The sequence below is a fragment of the Penaeus chinensis genome, chromosome 5 (genome assembly GCF_019202785.1).
Source record: "Penaeus chinensis breed Huanghai No. 1 chromosome 5, ASM1920278v2, whole genome shotgun sequence".
NCBI lineage: Eukaryota > Metazoa > Arthropoda > Malacostraca > Decapoda > Penaeidae > Penaeus > Penaeus chinensis.
This window is the reverse complement of record NC_061823.1, coordinates 12,795,207-12,808,875: the sequence shown is the minus strand read 5'-3', so window position 1 is coordinate 12,808,875 and position 13,669 is coordinate 12,795,207. Positions and strand designations below refer to the sequence as shown.

At 37.5% G+C, this 13,669-nt stretch overlaps 5 protein-coding genes across 5 annotated transcripts; all 5 read right to left on the bottom strand.

Moving 5' to 3' along the window:
- Positions 1-2,140: 2,140 nt before the first annotated feature.
- On the bottom strand, positions 2,141-2,936 carry LOC125025683 (cuticle protein AMP1A-like). The gene is made up of 3 exons (XM_047613800.1): positions 2,916-2,936; positions 2,587-2,795; positions 2,141-2,402 (listed from the first exon to the last, which is right to left on the bottom strand). The coding sequence occupies exons 1-3, from the start codon at positions 2,922-2,924 to the stop codon at positions 2,204-2,206; spliced, it is 417 nt and encodes a 138-aa protein (XP_047469756.1). The 5' UTR covers positions 2,925-2,936; the 3' UTR covers positions 2,141-2,203.
- Positions 2,937-4,561: 1,625 nt separating this feature from the next.
- LOC125025681 (cuticle protein CP14.6-like) lies at positions 4,562-5,460 on the bottom strand. Its single transcript, XM_047613798.1, has 3 exons — positions 5,330-5,460; positions 4,979-5,187; positions 4,562-4,823 (listed from the first exon to the last, which is right to left on the bottom strand). Exons 1-3 carry the CDS (start codon positions 5,336-5,338, stop codon positions 4,625-4,627), a joined length of 417 nt encoding a protein of 138 aa, XP_047469754.1. The 5' UTR covers positions 5,339-5,460; the 3' UTR covers positions 4,562-4,624.
- Positions 5,461-7,189: 1,729 nt separating this feature from the next.
- On the bottom strand, positions 7,190-7,976 carry LOC125025682 (cuticle protein CP14.6-like). The gene is made up of 3 exons (XM_047613799.1): positions 7,948-7,976; positions 7,611-7,819; positions 7,190-7,456 (listed from the first exon to the last, which is right to left on the bottom strand). The coding sequence occupies exons 1-3, from the start codon at positions 7,954-7,956 to the stop codon at positions 7,258-7,260; spliced, it is 417 nt and encodes a 138-aa protein (XP_047469755.1). The 5' UTR covers positions 7,957-7,976; the 3' UTR covers positions 7,190-7,257.
- A 2,020-nt stretch (positions 7,977-9,996) lies between these two features.
- Positions 9,997-10,820, bottom strand: LOC125025685 (cuticle protein AMP1A-like). The gene is made up of 3 exons (XM_047613803.1): positions 10,775-10,820; positions 10,441-10,649; positions 9,997-10,250 (listed from the first exon to the last, which is right to left on the bottom strand). Exons 1-3 carry the CDS (start codon positions 10,781-10,783, stop codon positions 10,058-10,060), a joined length of 411 nt encoding a protein of 136 aa, XP_047469759.1. The 5' UTR covers positions 10,784-10,820; the 3' UTR covers positions 9,997-10,057.
- Positions 10,821-12,674: 1,854 nt separating this feature from the next.
- Positions 12,675-13,463, bottom strand: LOC125025686 (cuticle protein AMP1A-like). The gene is made up of 3 exons (XM_047613804.1): positions 13,434-13,463; positions 13,082-13,290; positions 12,675-12,957 (listed from the first exon to the last, which is right to left on the bottom strand). The coding sequence occupies exons 1-3, from the start codon at positions 13,440-13,442 to the stop codon at positions 12,765-12,767; spliced, it is 411 nt and encodes a 136-aa protein (XP_047469760.1). The 5' UTR covers positions 13,443-13,463; the 3' UTR covers positions 12,675-12,764.
- Between the last annotated feature and the right edge of the window lie 206 nt (positions 13,464-13,669).

The window sequence follows — 13,669 nt, the reverse complement described above, 5'->3', positions numbered from 1 at the left end:
TTGTTGTTGATGATGTTGTTTTATTATCCTCATCGTCGTCATCATTATCATTATCATCATTTTTACTATAGGCATGATCTTTGCCTTTATCATTATCATTATCAAAATCATTATCATTATCAATATAAAAATCATCGTCAATATTATTTGTTTAAGTATTACATCTCATATTTCTATTTTAAATTGTATTACAATAAATATGATATCGTAATTATCTCCTTTATTTTGATGCTCATGAATACTTTCTTTGTTGTCACTATCATTATAATTGTTTTAGGGATTGTCAGTATCAAATTGTGATTATATTTTCACGAACAAAGGGACTGGGTGGAGAAACTAGGGGGATACCGTCATGAGGAAGCCGTTCTTGTCAGCCACGTACTTGACAACAAAGGGATTGCTGTCAGAAGTCTTCGTGAACACGATTGTCGCTCGGGATTGGCATGAACTCTTCGCTGGAGTCATACTGAGGAGCAGCAATGGCTATTGCGACCAAGTAAGCAATGCTAATGTATTAATATACTGCTTGTTGAGGTAAGAAAATGAAATCGAACATTTAGAGTATTTCAAATTTGCTCATTGTCACTTATGTCACAAGTGCTGCGTTCCTGAGTGTCATTCCCTGTGCATTTTATGTATGGCATTATCTATTGTTCCAATGCTCCTATTGAACTAACAGAGATTTATTTCAGTGAAAGTCTCGCGTTATCACCAATATTGTAAAAATATACACGTTCTTACTCCTGTGAGAAGAAACCGATACGCAAACATATTGATGTTATTTATTGTTGAGATAAAGAGGCACTACTAGTATTAGTATTACTCTTGGTATTGGTATCATCATTTATATAAATGATGATACGGTGATAATAGTAGTATCGGTAATGCCAATTTCATTGTCACTGTTTTTTATTATTATTAAACATTATCATTTAATTTTCAAAATAATATTTAGGTCGATTACTGTCGTCAACACTTTACACCCCGCATGTTGTCCCGCATTCACCTAATAATGTGTGAAGGTAGTTTTAAGCAGGTTTTATCGTGGGAATTTAGTTCTGATATTGCCAAAATCAGCGGTGTCAAATTCAAAACACTTCGAGGACCTTTCTGCTGCCAATTTGAGCGCCACAAATATTGGCTTACCAGGATTACATTATTAAAAACTATATGACATTCCGTACCTTTACTTAGTTTCTTATGCTTAATTTTGAATGGTAATATGAAAGGCAACACAGTGTATATGACAAGTCATTGTCTGGTGTAGTCGACTGTACAATTACATTTTAGTTTTCAAAAATGAGAGGTTTATTTTGCCATGGCATATACATACGTAACAAAATAAAACTAACAGACAACTTTCACCTTTTACTACGTATTTTTCTTGTACGTGAAATATGTGTGAAGGTAGTTTTAAGCAGGTTTTATCGTGGGAATTTAGTTCTGATATTGCCAAAATTAGCGGTGTCATTATCTGTTTCTCCCCCTATGGTAATAGGCATTGCTACCAACAATATTTTTAAAATCGTGTACTACTTTCCTTCATGATTTATTATTATTATTATTATTATTATTATTACTCCATGGGTCATTTAGAGCCATCCCGAAGGCCACATTTGGCCAGCTGACTGTGAGATTATCTTGACAAGATCTCTCTCTCTCTCTCTCTCTCTCTCTCTCTCTCTCTCTCTCACTCTCTATCTATCTATCTATCTATCTATCTATATATATATATATATCTATATATCTATCTATCTCTATCTCTCTCTCTCTCTCTTAATTCATAATCTTAGTGTATTTAATGAATAATAAACTATGTCCAAAATCCTTTTCACTGAGATCTATTAGCCAATCAGGAGTGATATGTTGTAAACGTCTTCCGTTTTTTATGTATAAGTTTATAGATAAATATTTAATTGAAATATGTAAAAGGTGTACTGCTTTAAATTATTTTATGCGATGATAGGGATGGAAATAGGTATACAGAATCGTTATTAAATAAACAGTGAAATAGTCATATTCAATGAAAACTGCTAATATTGTTTATCTTCCCATATTTATGTCAACATAGTTCATGTAGATAATGAAATTTATCTTATACGAAGGTCAGTACTGTGTTAGGGGGAGCCAAAAATGATTATACGATAAATATATGGTATATTGACAAATACGATAAATACATTAAGTTCTTTGAGTAGATTCTTTAATTGTAACGTTCATCAGAATCGTCGCGAGCGCGGTTGCGGTCCTCCTCGGCGGCCTTTGCGATTTGGTCGAGGACGAACTGAGGGATCGGGTGGGGGAACTCGGGAGCCACGGGCAGGAGGTCGGACTGGGGCTGGAAGCCGTTCTCGTCAGCAACGTACTTGACGACAACAGGGGTGCCATCAGGAGCAGTGTACCTGTAAAAATATTAAGGTGTGCGTGGGTTTTTGAGAAGACAACTCCTTTGATCAAATCATGCGCTACGATGTTACTTATAGTGAGACCCTTAAATTAAGTATTACTCAAAGTGCTGAGGGCTGGACTCAGTTTGACTGGTTTAATGACTGTGGTAGAAAAAGAAATACATCTTCAGATACTCACGAGTATTCTCCGGCCTTGATCACAGCGTCCTCATCACCGTCGGGGGATCCAGCCTGGGACACGCGGATGCCGTTGGCAGCTTCGAAGTCGAAGTTGAAAGTTCCATCATCCTCATGAACACGATCGTCCTTCAGGATTGGCACGAACTCTTCGCTGGAGTCATATTGGGGAGCAGCAAAAGCCACGGCGGCCACGCAAGCGATGATTACCTAAGGGAATTATATATATTTATATCAATTTATAGTTCATCATACTTAAGGAATGTTTTCATTTCAGATGAACAATTAGGGTATTTCTGTTTCATTAAAGACGATTCAGTACACACTCACAAACTTCATGTTGCTGCTGTAAGGATCACACTGATGATTCGACCAGAGGAACACGACTTTATATAGTACAGTTTCCCCTTTTGACCTTATCACTGCTATTGCAGGCGTGGCCCTAACGTAACCGACCTTGACCCTTTCGCGCAATATGCTTGATGGATGTTGGCAAATGCTGCTGATATCTTGCCATCAGAGGACAATATTATCGCAGCTGCCATTAATTTTATAATTCTTGTTGCTGTTGTTTTTGCTGTGGTTATTTTCGTTAGCATTTTTTTTTTTTTTTTTTTTTTTTTTTACGCCATCAATACAATTACATTGATGGTTTGAATATAATTTTCCTTATACACCAAACACGCCTAGAACTGTTGGTAGCCTGACAGATTCCGATGTTGAAAGAGTTGATTATAACACTGATGATGTTCCTGCATGATTGAGTAATCGGCGTTTGGCAGTTAAATGTTTGCCATCTGACAGGGCAATATAAAGGATACTGTATATTGCGTATAGTGGATCTCTCTTACGAAAGTAAGTGGTATGAATGTGCAATCTCTGTGCCAAATCTGGGATCTGGCATATGTAGAATTTACTCATCACTTTCTTTGCATATGTTGACCTTTTAAGAGGCGTTTTCGAGTGTATCATTAGTATGCTATTTCACCATCCAAGTGCTCTTGAATTTATAAAGATTACTCTTAGGCATAAATATTGGGACGCGAATTGTAATTGCGTAATCTGTCACCGCATCGCGCGTTATCAACAATAAATTTTAAAAATGGCGCTTCGGTAATAGGACCGGCCCACTACAAACGAAGCCACGCTATTTTTTATCTTGTGGTAAAGAGGGACACACAGCCAGAGGTCGAGTTAATCATCATTAATATTAGTATTATTTTTTATACTTACATAAGCACTCTTATCATCAATGGTAACAATAGTAGTATCAGTAATTATGTCAAGTTCCTTAATACTACTTATATTAAATTCCCCAGATCATTATCAGATAATCATCAACATAATTTCTAGTGTCGTTAAGTTATCATTATCATTCTCGTAAAATTTAACACTAGCAAGGCTTTTGTGTCTTAAATAGGCCTTATTGCTTGATGTGTCTTAAATAGGCCTTATTACAGAAATTTAGCCTTAACATTGCCTAAATAAGGCTGTTATTTCAGCGCAGATTGACATGCGTAGCAAGAAGGCTCTTTCTTGTAATGATTGTCATTACTATTTTTTATTATTATTATTATCCATAATATATGATTTTTACGTTCTTTATCACATTGATATTAATGAGTAAGAAGTTAACCCCGAAAGGTCTAAGGGAGCAGTTCAGATCATATTGCCTAAAAAGATGTGTATTATCTGAACGGTATTCATATTGGCAAACGTGGGAAAAATATTGAATGAGAATGAATGTATTCGCAATGCAAGAGGTATTTAATCTCATTCATACCTAGCTACATGTGTTTTAGTTAACAAAATTGTTTATAGTAAACGCATTCTGATATGCTTCTAATAAATCCTATTCTGTGGAATTTGAGCTTACTAAAATCGCTACTTCCTTAACTATATTAAAACAGTGTATACAGATGATTAAATTAATTTTGTTCATTTCAGTACCGTTGTTGGGGTAACAAAAATATATATACGTTATGTACATAGTCTATTAATAATATACAATAAATACATTAGGTTTTATGAGTTGCTGTCTAATTGTAACGTTCATCAGAATCGTCGCGAGCGCGGTTGCGGTCCTCCTCGGCGGCCTTTGCGATCTGGTCGAGGACGAACTGAGGGATCGGGTGGGGGAACTCGGGAGCCACGGGCAAGTGGGCGCCCTGGGGCTGGAAGCCGTTCTCGTCAGCTACATACTTAACGACAATGGGAGTGCCATCAGGAGCAGTGTACCTGTATACATATGAGGGTTAAGACTTTTTTTCGAGAAGTTATTACATAAGGAATAATCATCCATTCGGTAATTATATATCAAGAGACACTTAAAAACTTTTGAACAAAGTAACAGGTTAATTGAGAACAAAAATAAATAATCTTCAGATACTCACGAGTATTCTCCGGCCTTGATCACAGCGTCCTCATCACCATCAGGGGATCCAGCCTGGGACACGCGGATGCCGTTGGCAGCTTCGAAGTCGAAGTTGAAAGTTCCATCATCCTCTTGAACACGATCGTCCTTCAGGATTGGCACGAACTCTTCGCTGGAGTCATATTGGGGAGCAGCAAAAGCCACGGCGGCCACGCAAGCGAGAATGACCTACGGAACATATAAATATATTTGTCAATCATTTGTTGATTATTATAAAGAAATTTGTTCATTATATGAAAGAAATATATTAATTTCAAGTGATCTTTTACGGTATTTTAAAGTCATTTAGGACGATTCAGTACACACTCACAAACTTCATGTTGCTGGTGTAAGGATCACACTGATAGCTCGACCAACAGAACACGACTTTATATAGTACAGGTTCCCTCTTGACCTTAGCGACCCTATTGCAGGCGTGGCTCTAACGACCTTGACCCTTTCGCATCATCAGCTTGATGCATGTGTGAGGATGTAAAGACCTGTTGTAACATAGTACAATATTGCAGCAAGAGCACAAGTCTATCGGGTATGGTTATTGTTGCCGTAATAATATTACTATATATGTTGCTGTTGTTTCCATTATTATATCATTATCATCAGGATTAACTTAACTGTTGTTTTTGATAAGGTTGTCACATCTTATTTGTAATTACCTTGATTTCGGAATTCAAATGGACGGCAACGCCGTATAGAGTAATCTTAAAGAGTGATTGGTATGAATGAGCAGTGTCAAGGCCAATTCCGAGATCTGGCGTACACATCACTGAACATCTAATTATAGTTTTCATCAAGGTCTGAATAAATTATTTAGACCTTAGTTTTCACGTGATTCATTAGCAAGGCATTATTTCATCACTTTCGCTTATGCTGAATTGCTGTGCTCTTTTCGTTTAGATAATTTGTGTGTCAGCATTCCGTCATTTCGGTGCTCCTTTTGAAATGACAAAAATGGGAAACATGCGATCTTGCTAGACAAAAAATGACACTTATAAGAGGGATCTCACGATGAAAATGAATGCATGTCAATTTTCGATCTTGGGGTAAAGAAGGAAGGGCACAGAGATCGCATTATTTCCATTAGTACTGGATTTGTTTTCTTTGGGTGGGGGACGGGGTTATCAGCGACGTTAGCACGTTATCATTCTTGTAAGCAACAACTATCGTTTCGCGAATACGCACTCTGCTACTGGCAAGCGGCAGGAGTGGACGTAGTTTAAAGTAGTCAATATCGGGCATCGAGTTTGATATTGCCTAAATGAAGCTATTGTCTCAATGTAGACTGACACATGCTGAGATAGATAGAAATCTCTCTCTCTTTCTCTTTCTCTTTCTCTCTCTCTCTCTCATTCTCTTTCTCTCTCTCTCTCTCTCTCGCTGCCGTCGATATCATTACCTTCATTTTCATTATTATAATTGCCAATGCAATTTTAATTATTGTTATTATAATTATTGTTTTGTTATTGTTATTGTCATCATTATTGTTACTATTTTTACTGTACAACTATATAATTTTGGTAATGTTTCGATATATAGTTTATATTGTATAATACTATTATTATCATTATCATTACTGTTATCACCTAGACTATTACTACTACTATAATTTTCATTTTTTTTTTTATCATTAAGACGATGATTATTTTTATTATTACTATCATAAGAATTATTATCGTCCTCATTATGATTTGCGTATCACTATCATCCGCAATATATATGAATATGAGAATAATAAGTTTTTCTTCTAAAGTCTTCTCAATTACAATAACAAAAAAGGAAGAAAAACTGCAGAGTAAATAATGATGCCAAGTAAGAAGTGTTATTGCTGAATCGTTTTTAAATGTTCGTTAGCACATGGCATTTGATATTTGATCAAGTACACAGGGTGAGCTACGCTAAATCATTTGTGTATTGAAACGAATTAAAATGCATTTTCAGAGTAATACACTCTAATTCCACTTCTGTATGACCAAAAATCATTACTAAATACAACGGTATTAATCCTTTTAGTGAAGGATATAGTCATATATATACTGTATATATAAATGTGTGTATACATAATAGAAAACCGTGAATCCCCCAATTATTCATTGTATAACTCTTAATGTTAAGATAGTGCATTTCGGATGAGAGAAATGTTCAGCACCGTGGTAGGAGGTAGTAAAAAGAAGTATAAATATGTATATAGTCTATTAATAACATTATACAATAAATAGACAGTAGTTTTTTTGAGTAGTTTGTCTAATTATAACGTTCATCAGAATCGTCACGGGCGCGGTTGCGGTCCTCCTCGGCGGCCTTTGCGATCTGGTCGAGGACGAACTGAGGGATCGGGTGGGGGAACTCGGGAGCCACGGGCAAGTGGGCGCCCTGGGGCTGGAAGCCGTTCTCGTCAGCTACATACTTAACGACAATGGGAGTGCCATCAGGAGCAGTGTACCTGTATACATATGAGGGTTAAGACTTTTTTCGAGAAGTTATTACATAAGGAATAATCATCCATTCGGTAATTATATATCAAGAGACACTTAAAAACTTTTGAACAAAGTAACAGGTTAATTGAGAACAAAAATAAATAATCTTCAGATACTCACGAGTATTCTCCGGCCTTAATCACAGCGTCCTCATCACCGTCAGGGGATCCAGCCTGGGACACGCGGATGCCGTTGGCAGCTTCGAAGTCGAAGTTGAAAGTTCCATCATCCTCTTGAACACGATCGTCCTTCAGGATTGGCACGAACTCTTCGCTGGAGTCATATTGGGGAGCAGCAAAAGCCACGGCGGCCACGAAAGCGATGATTACCTACAAAGGATATTATATATATCAATATTGTGTTGATTATGAAAATTATGTTCGTCGTATGGAAGAAAGGATATTTTAATTTCAAATAGCATTTCAAATCCATTAAACAGAACTCAGTACACACTCACAAACTTCATGTTACTGGTGTAAGGAGCACACTGATGGTTCAACCTGAAGAACACGAATTTATATAGTACAGGTTCCCCTCTTGACCTTATCACTGCTATTGCAGGCGTCGCCCTATCGACCTTGACCCTTTCGCATATTCAACCTGATGCATGTGTGCAGATCACAGACATCTTACATATCTTACCATGCTACAATATTGCAGCGAGAGCACAACGTTATGGTTGGAGTAGTATCAGTTATACTGTTACTGTTTTTTATCATTGTTATCACCAGGATTACCTTTGTTGTTTCTGATAAGGTTATTTTCATTTATAAATATGTTACGAGCTGTAATTAATTTGATTTTGGAATTCATAAGGATACGGTACCGTTGCATAGTGACACTCCTAAAAGAGTGATTAGTATAAATGAGTAATGTTTAAGCTAATTTCTGAATTTGGCCTATGTTGATTTTGCACATTATCACCAACCATGTAGGGGAAGTTATCATCAAGGTCTGAATAAGTTAGATCTTGGTTTCCATTTCATCACTTTTGCGTATGTTGAACTTCTTATTGTTTTCGTGTAGATCATTAGTGTGTCAGTATTTAATCTTTTCAGGGCTCCTTTTGAGCCAATATAAATTACTTTGTGTCAAAATAAGGGGATAGGAACCGAGGTAAAGAAAGAGAAACGCACACAGTTCGAAGTTATTTTTATTAGTACTAGAGGTAGTAATACTGTTTTAGCACGTTATCATTCTTATAAACACCAATACTCGCTTTGTCATTACTGATGTTACCACATGACGCGTAATCTGCTCTGGGCCAGCGACAGGTGTGGACGTAGTCTAAAATGGGATATATCGTGCGAATTCTGTTTGATTGATATTGCCACAATGAGGTTATTTAAACGTAGAATGACTTTATGTTGGGTAAAAAGCTCTCTCCTCCCCACTCCCCCTCTCTTTCTCTCTTTGTGTGTGTGTGTGTGTGTGTGGAGGGGGGGGGGGGGGAGTTACCACCATCATTAGCACGTTATCATTATTGTAAACTCTCGCTTTGTTATTTCTGATGATAGGCATTTTGTGCATACGTACTCTGCAAGGGCGAGCGACAGGTATGGACGAAAGTCTAAAAAGGGCTTTATTTTTTGTTCGATATTGCCTTAATCAAAGTGTTATTTAAGCGGAGATTGACATGTTGAGTTGGGTAGAAAGCTCTCCCCCCATCTCTCTCTCTCTCTCTCTCTCTCTCGTTACCTTTATTTTCATTGTTATTCTTATTTCCATTCTTATTATCATTATCATTATCATTATTAGTATTATTACTTCTACAATTACTATTGTTATTGTAATCATTTTTTTGTTATATTATCATTAACTTTACTTCTAATACTATTTTTATCATTATCATGATCATTATGGTATTCATCATTATCTGTTTTCTCGTTAATGTAAACATTATCCTCCGTTACATTACCGTCATCATGATTTACATGATATCGTCAACTTAAGTATAAGTCTGAGGGGAGCCCGGCCTGTGTCGACTAATGCCGACTTGCTAACGTGTGTCAGCTGGTGCTGACTCGGGTGGGCTTAGTCCTTACCCGCCGACAATTGCAACTTGCAACTTCTCATCCGACCCCTCGGATGAGAAGCCGACACTTTACCACTGTACTAGCCCGGAGGCTATCGTCTACATTATATATGAATATAGATTATTTCGGCAATAAGAAAAACGAAGAAAGGGTAGTAGAGAAATATTGAGAAGTATGTTAGCTGAATCATTTTCAAGCCTTCTTCGGTACATGGAATCTTGTATTTTATTTCATAACGACAGAAGGTCTAAATCATTTGTATATTGTATAATGAAACGAACAAAAACGCATATTTAAGATGAATAGTTTAATTCCACTTCTGTACGACCAGTAATCATGACTGTAGATATTGCGGTTCTGAGCCTGTGTGTACATATATAGGAAACACGCGATAGTGCATCTTGAAAATAATATATATATGAAACAAATAAAATTTTAGTAACCGACGTAGGGGAAGAAAATTTTGGGTATACATCTGTATATCGTCTATTAACAAAATTATACAATAAATAGATGGTTTGAGTAGTTTGTCTAATTATAACGTTCATCAGAATCGTCGCGGTTGCGGTCCTCCTCGGCGGCCTTTGCGATCTGGTCGAGGACGAACTGAGGGATCGGGTGGGGGAAAGCGGGGGCCACGGGCAGAAGGTCGGACTGGGGCTGGAAGCCGTTCTCGTCAGCTACGTACTTGACGACAACGGGAGTGCCATCAGGAGCAGTGTACCTGTAAACATACGAGGTCGGGTATGATTAATTTTAGAAGTTATGTAATTATAATTAACTTCACATAGGGGAATTATATATTGTGTGAGGCTTTGAAATCTTTACGTAAGCTTAAACGTAAAATGTATATATACGGCTTGAATGAACCTGACAGGATCATAGAAACAAAAAGTGCACCATAAAATACTCACGAGTATTCTCCGGCCTTGATCACAGCGTCCTCATCACCGTCGGGGGATCCAGCCTGGGACACGCGGATGCCGTTGGCAGCTTCGAAGTCGAAGTTGAAAGTTCCATCATCCTCGTGAACACGATCGTCCTTCAGGATTGGCACGAACTCTTCGCTGGAGTCATATTGGGGAGCAGCAAAAGCCACGGCGGCCACGCATGCGATGATAACCTATGAAAGGTATATGTATATATCATTATCATATTATCTGTTGTAATGAAAAGACAGACTATTTTCTCCTCAACTAAACAACATAGTTAATATAAGTAGATAGATGATCGTTCTTAGACACTCACAAACTTCATGTTGCTGGCGTAGTGATCACACTGATGGTTCAAGCAGATGAACGGGACTTTATATACTACCCGTTTTCTCTTGACCTGAACGTTGCTATCAGAGGCGTGGCATTAACGACCTTGACCCTTGACCCTCTCTTAAAAGTACTAACCTGTTTTTGCAATCCTTGTGAATCTACTTTGCTGATAAGTGCATATTTTCTATTTTTTTCCTTTATCAGTTTTATGCACGTAAACGCAAAAGCAAGTGCATGTACCTTTCCATAGTACAGCACTACAATGAACGCACAATGATGTCGCAGTGACTGTGGGTATTATCATTCTCGTCAGTGTTGCCGTTGTTTTTGTTTATAAAATTTTCTCTCCATTATTGTTATCATTGTTATTCTCAGTGTTATTGTCATCATCACAATTATATTTGTTGCTGGTTGTAATAAAAGTATCCGCATTCATAAACTAATCACGCTTAGAACTGCATGTAACGTGACACATGATCAGAACAGATTCCGGAATGGGGGTGTTCTGTGCTGTGTATAGAAAAGCAGATGTCATACATCATACATTGTGTAGTGTTTGAGCCAATATCTGTATTAAGCACATCACGTTTTCTAAACTTATAAATGGTGTTTTTTCTAGGCTCCATTTGTAGGGTAGCTTTTCTTTTGAACTGATAAAAATAACTCTGTCATAAGTATGAGAGGCCGTACAAGTAAGACTCGCGCGGTATTATCAATAAATTATTTCTCTCCCCCACCCCCTCTGTGTGTGTATGTGTGTGTCTATCTACTTATATACTTATTAGTGCAAACGCATCCATGTCAATATTTCGTTCTTGTGGCAAAGAGGGCCACACACGCATCGTTCGAGTTTAGTATCATTCCAAGTACAAGTGTTACTAGTAGCATTGATATTATTATAATTTTTGTTAGTAGTATTAGTTGCAGTATATTGATTAAAACTTTCATTATCATTACTTATGCAATCGATACTATTGTAGCCATCAAATAACAAAAATCTGTTACTGTTTTTCACACATTCATTATAACTTGCGTGAGCAATAACATTCACACTGCCTTACTGTTGTCGTTTGACACCACATTTTGGTGGGAGAATCAGATATGGATATAAAGAGTCTCTCTCTCGATCTATCCATCTCTTTATCCATTCTCCTTCATACTTTCTGCATCTGTCAAAATGAACACTGTTCATTCTCTCTATATTAATTTAGATTACTAAATGCATATTGACAATAAATGTAAATGGTGTACTGCCGTAATTTATGTGTTTTATATGATGATACAAATCAAAACTAATATACAGATAAAGTCTTACGTACAGCGAAGAACAATTTTATAAATTTCAACAATACTATTCCTCGCAATGGTTATCACAGCACGAAAAAAGAAAGAATAAGAAAAGAAAAATACATAGATTCTGTGTTAATTATTATTATTATTATTATTATTATTATTATTATTATTACTATTACTATCATTATCTTTGGCCTCTCTCAGATCATTACCGAGAGATTATTTGGCAGTACCACCCACTTCCTAACATCCGTGGTACAGCCTCTTATGACTTCTCTCACGATACCTGCGTTTGACATCTCAGGGTATATTATCATCTTTCCTTGAGATCTAGCTTGATTCAGCAGTCGGAGCGCAGGCGGGGATTTGAACTTGAAGTAAATTACTCTAAATACTAAACCATAACCTAACCGGTAGTTATGTGTGTGTGGTGGTGGGGGGGGGGGGGTTATGTGGCCGTAAGCACACCTATATTTATAATTATATGGATGCACACATTCGTATATATATGTATATATATGGTATATATATTTATCATGTCAAGATTTAAAGCAGTAGTTCAGTGTCGTGGTATGAAGTAATTAAACATATAGAGTTTGTACATGGTCTATTAGCAATATTATACATGGTCTATTAGCAATATTATTTAATAAATAGACTATGCTATTTGAGCAGCTTGTTTAATTGTAACGTTCATCAGAATCGTCGCGGTTGCGGTCCTCCTCGGCGGCCTTTGCAATCTGATCGAGGACGAACTGAGGGATCGGGTGGGGGAACTCGGGAGCCACGGGCAGAAGGTCGGACTGGGGCTGGAAGCCGTTCTCGTCAGCCACGTACTTGACGACAACGGGGGTGCCGTCAGGTGCAGTGTACCTGATATGAGAGAGGTGGTTAGAATATGTAAGTTCGTATAATTTGTAAAATTTCTGTTTGAGAAATGTTATTTGTGAGGGTTGAAGTTAACCTGACAAGGTGATTGAGAACAAGAAATACTCACGAGTATTCTCCGGCCTTGATAACAGCGTCCTCATCACCGTCGGGGGATCCAGCCTGGGACACGCGGATGCCGTTGGCAGCTTCGAAGTCGAAGTTGAAAGTTCCATCATCCTCATGAACACGATCGTCCTTCAGGATTGGCACGAACTCTTCGCTGGAGTCATATTGGGGAGCAGCAAAAGCCACGGCGGCCACGCATGCGATGATTACCTATGAAAGATATATGTATATTTTATGAATATGTTATTTATCATAACGAGAGTGAATATTCGCCACGTCAATGGCAAGATATTTTCTTCGCAGATGAATATTATGGATATCAAATCAATAATAGTTGTTCTTTTCACACTCACAAACTTCATGTTGCTGGTGTAAGGATCACACTGGTGGTTCAAGCGGTTGAACGCAACTTTATATACTGCACGTTCCCTCTTGACCTTACCCCTACTATTGCAGGCGTGGCCCAACTTTGGCTACCTTGACCCATCCTTTAAAGTTTTAACCTGTTCCCTTATTTCCACTAACTGCTCGTGTATATCGTTAACCGACCGGTATATACTTACCGTCCACAACTTAATTTTCAGTTTTA

Bases quoted from the DNA above. Each gene is read 5' to 3' on its own strand.
- LOC125025683 (XM_047613800.1), bottom strand. The intron at 2,403-2,586 runs GTGAGTATCTGA...ATATTTTTACAG, and splicing joins ATCAAGGCCGGAGAATACTC to GTACACTGCTCCTGATGGCA.
- LOC125025681 (XM_047613798.1), bottom strand. The intron at 4,824-4,978 runs GTGAGTATCTGA...ATATGTATACAG, and splicing joins ATCAAGGCCGGAGAATACTC to GTACACTGCTCCTGATGGCA.
- LOC125025685 (XM_047613803.1), bottom strand. The intron at 10,251-10,440 runs GTGAGTATTTTA...GTATGTTTACAG, and splicing joins ATCAAGGCCGGAGAATACTC to GTACACTGCTCCTGATGGCA.
- LOC125025686 (XM_047613804.1), bottom strand. The intron at 12,958-13,081 runs GTGAGTATTTCT...CTCTCATATCAG, and splicing joins ATCAAGGCCGGAGAATACTC to GTACACTGCACCTGACGGCA.
- LOC125025682 (XM_047613799.1), bottom strand. The intron at 7,457-7,610 runs GTGAGTATCTGA...ATATGTATACAG, and splicing joins ATTAAGGCCGGAGAATACTC to GTACACTGCTCCTGATGGCA.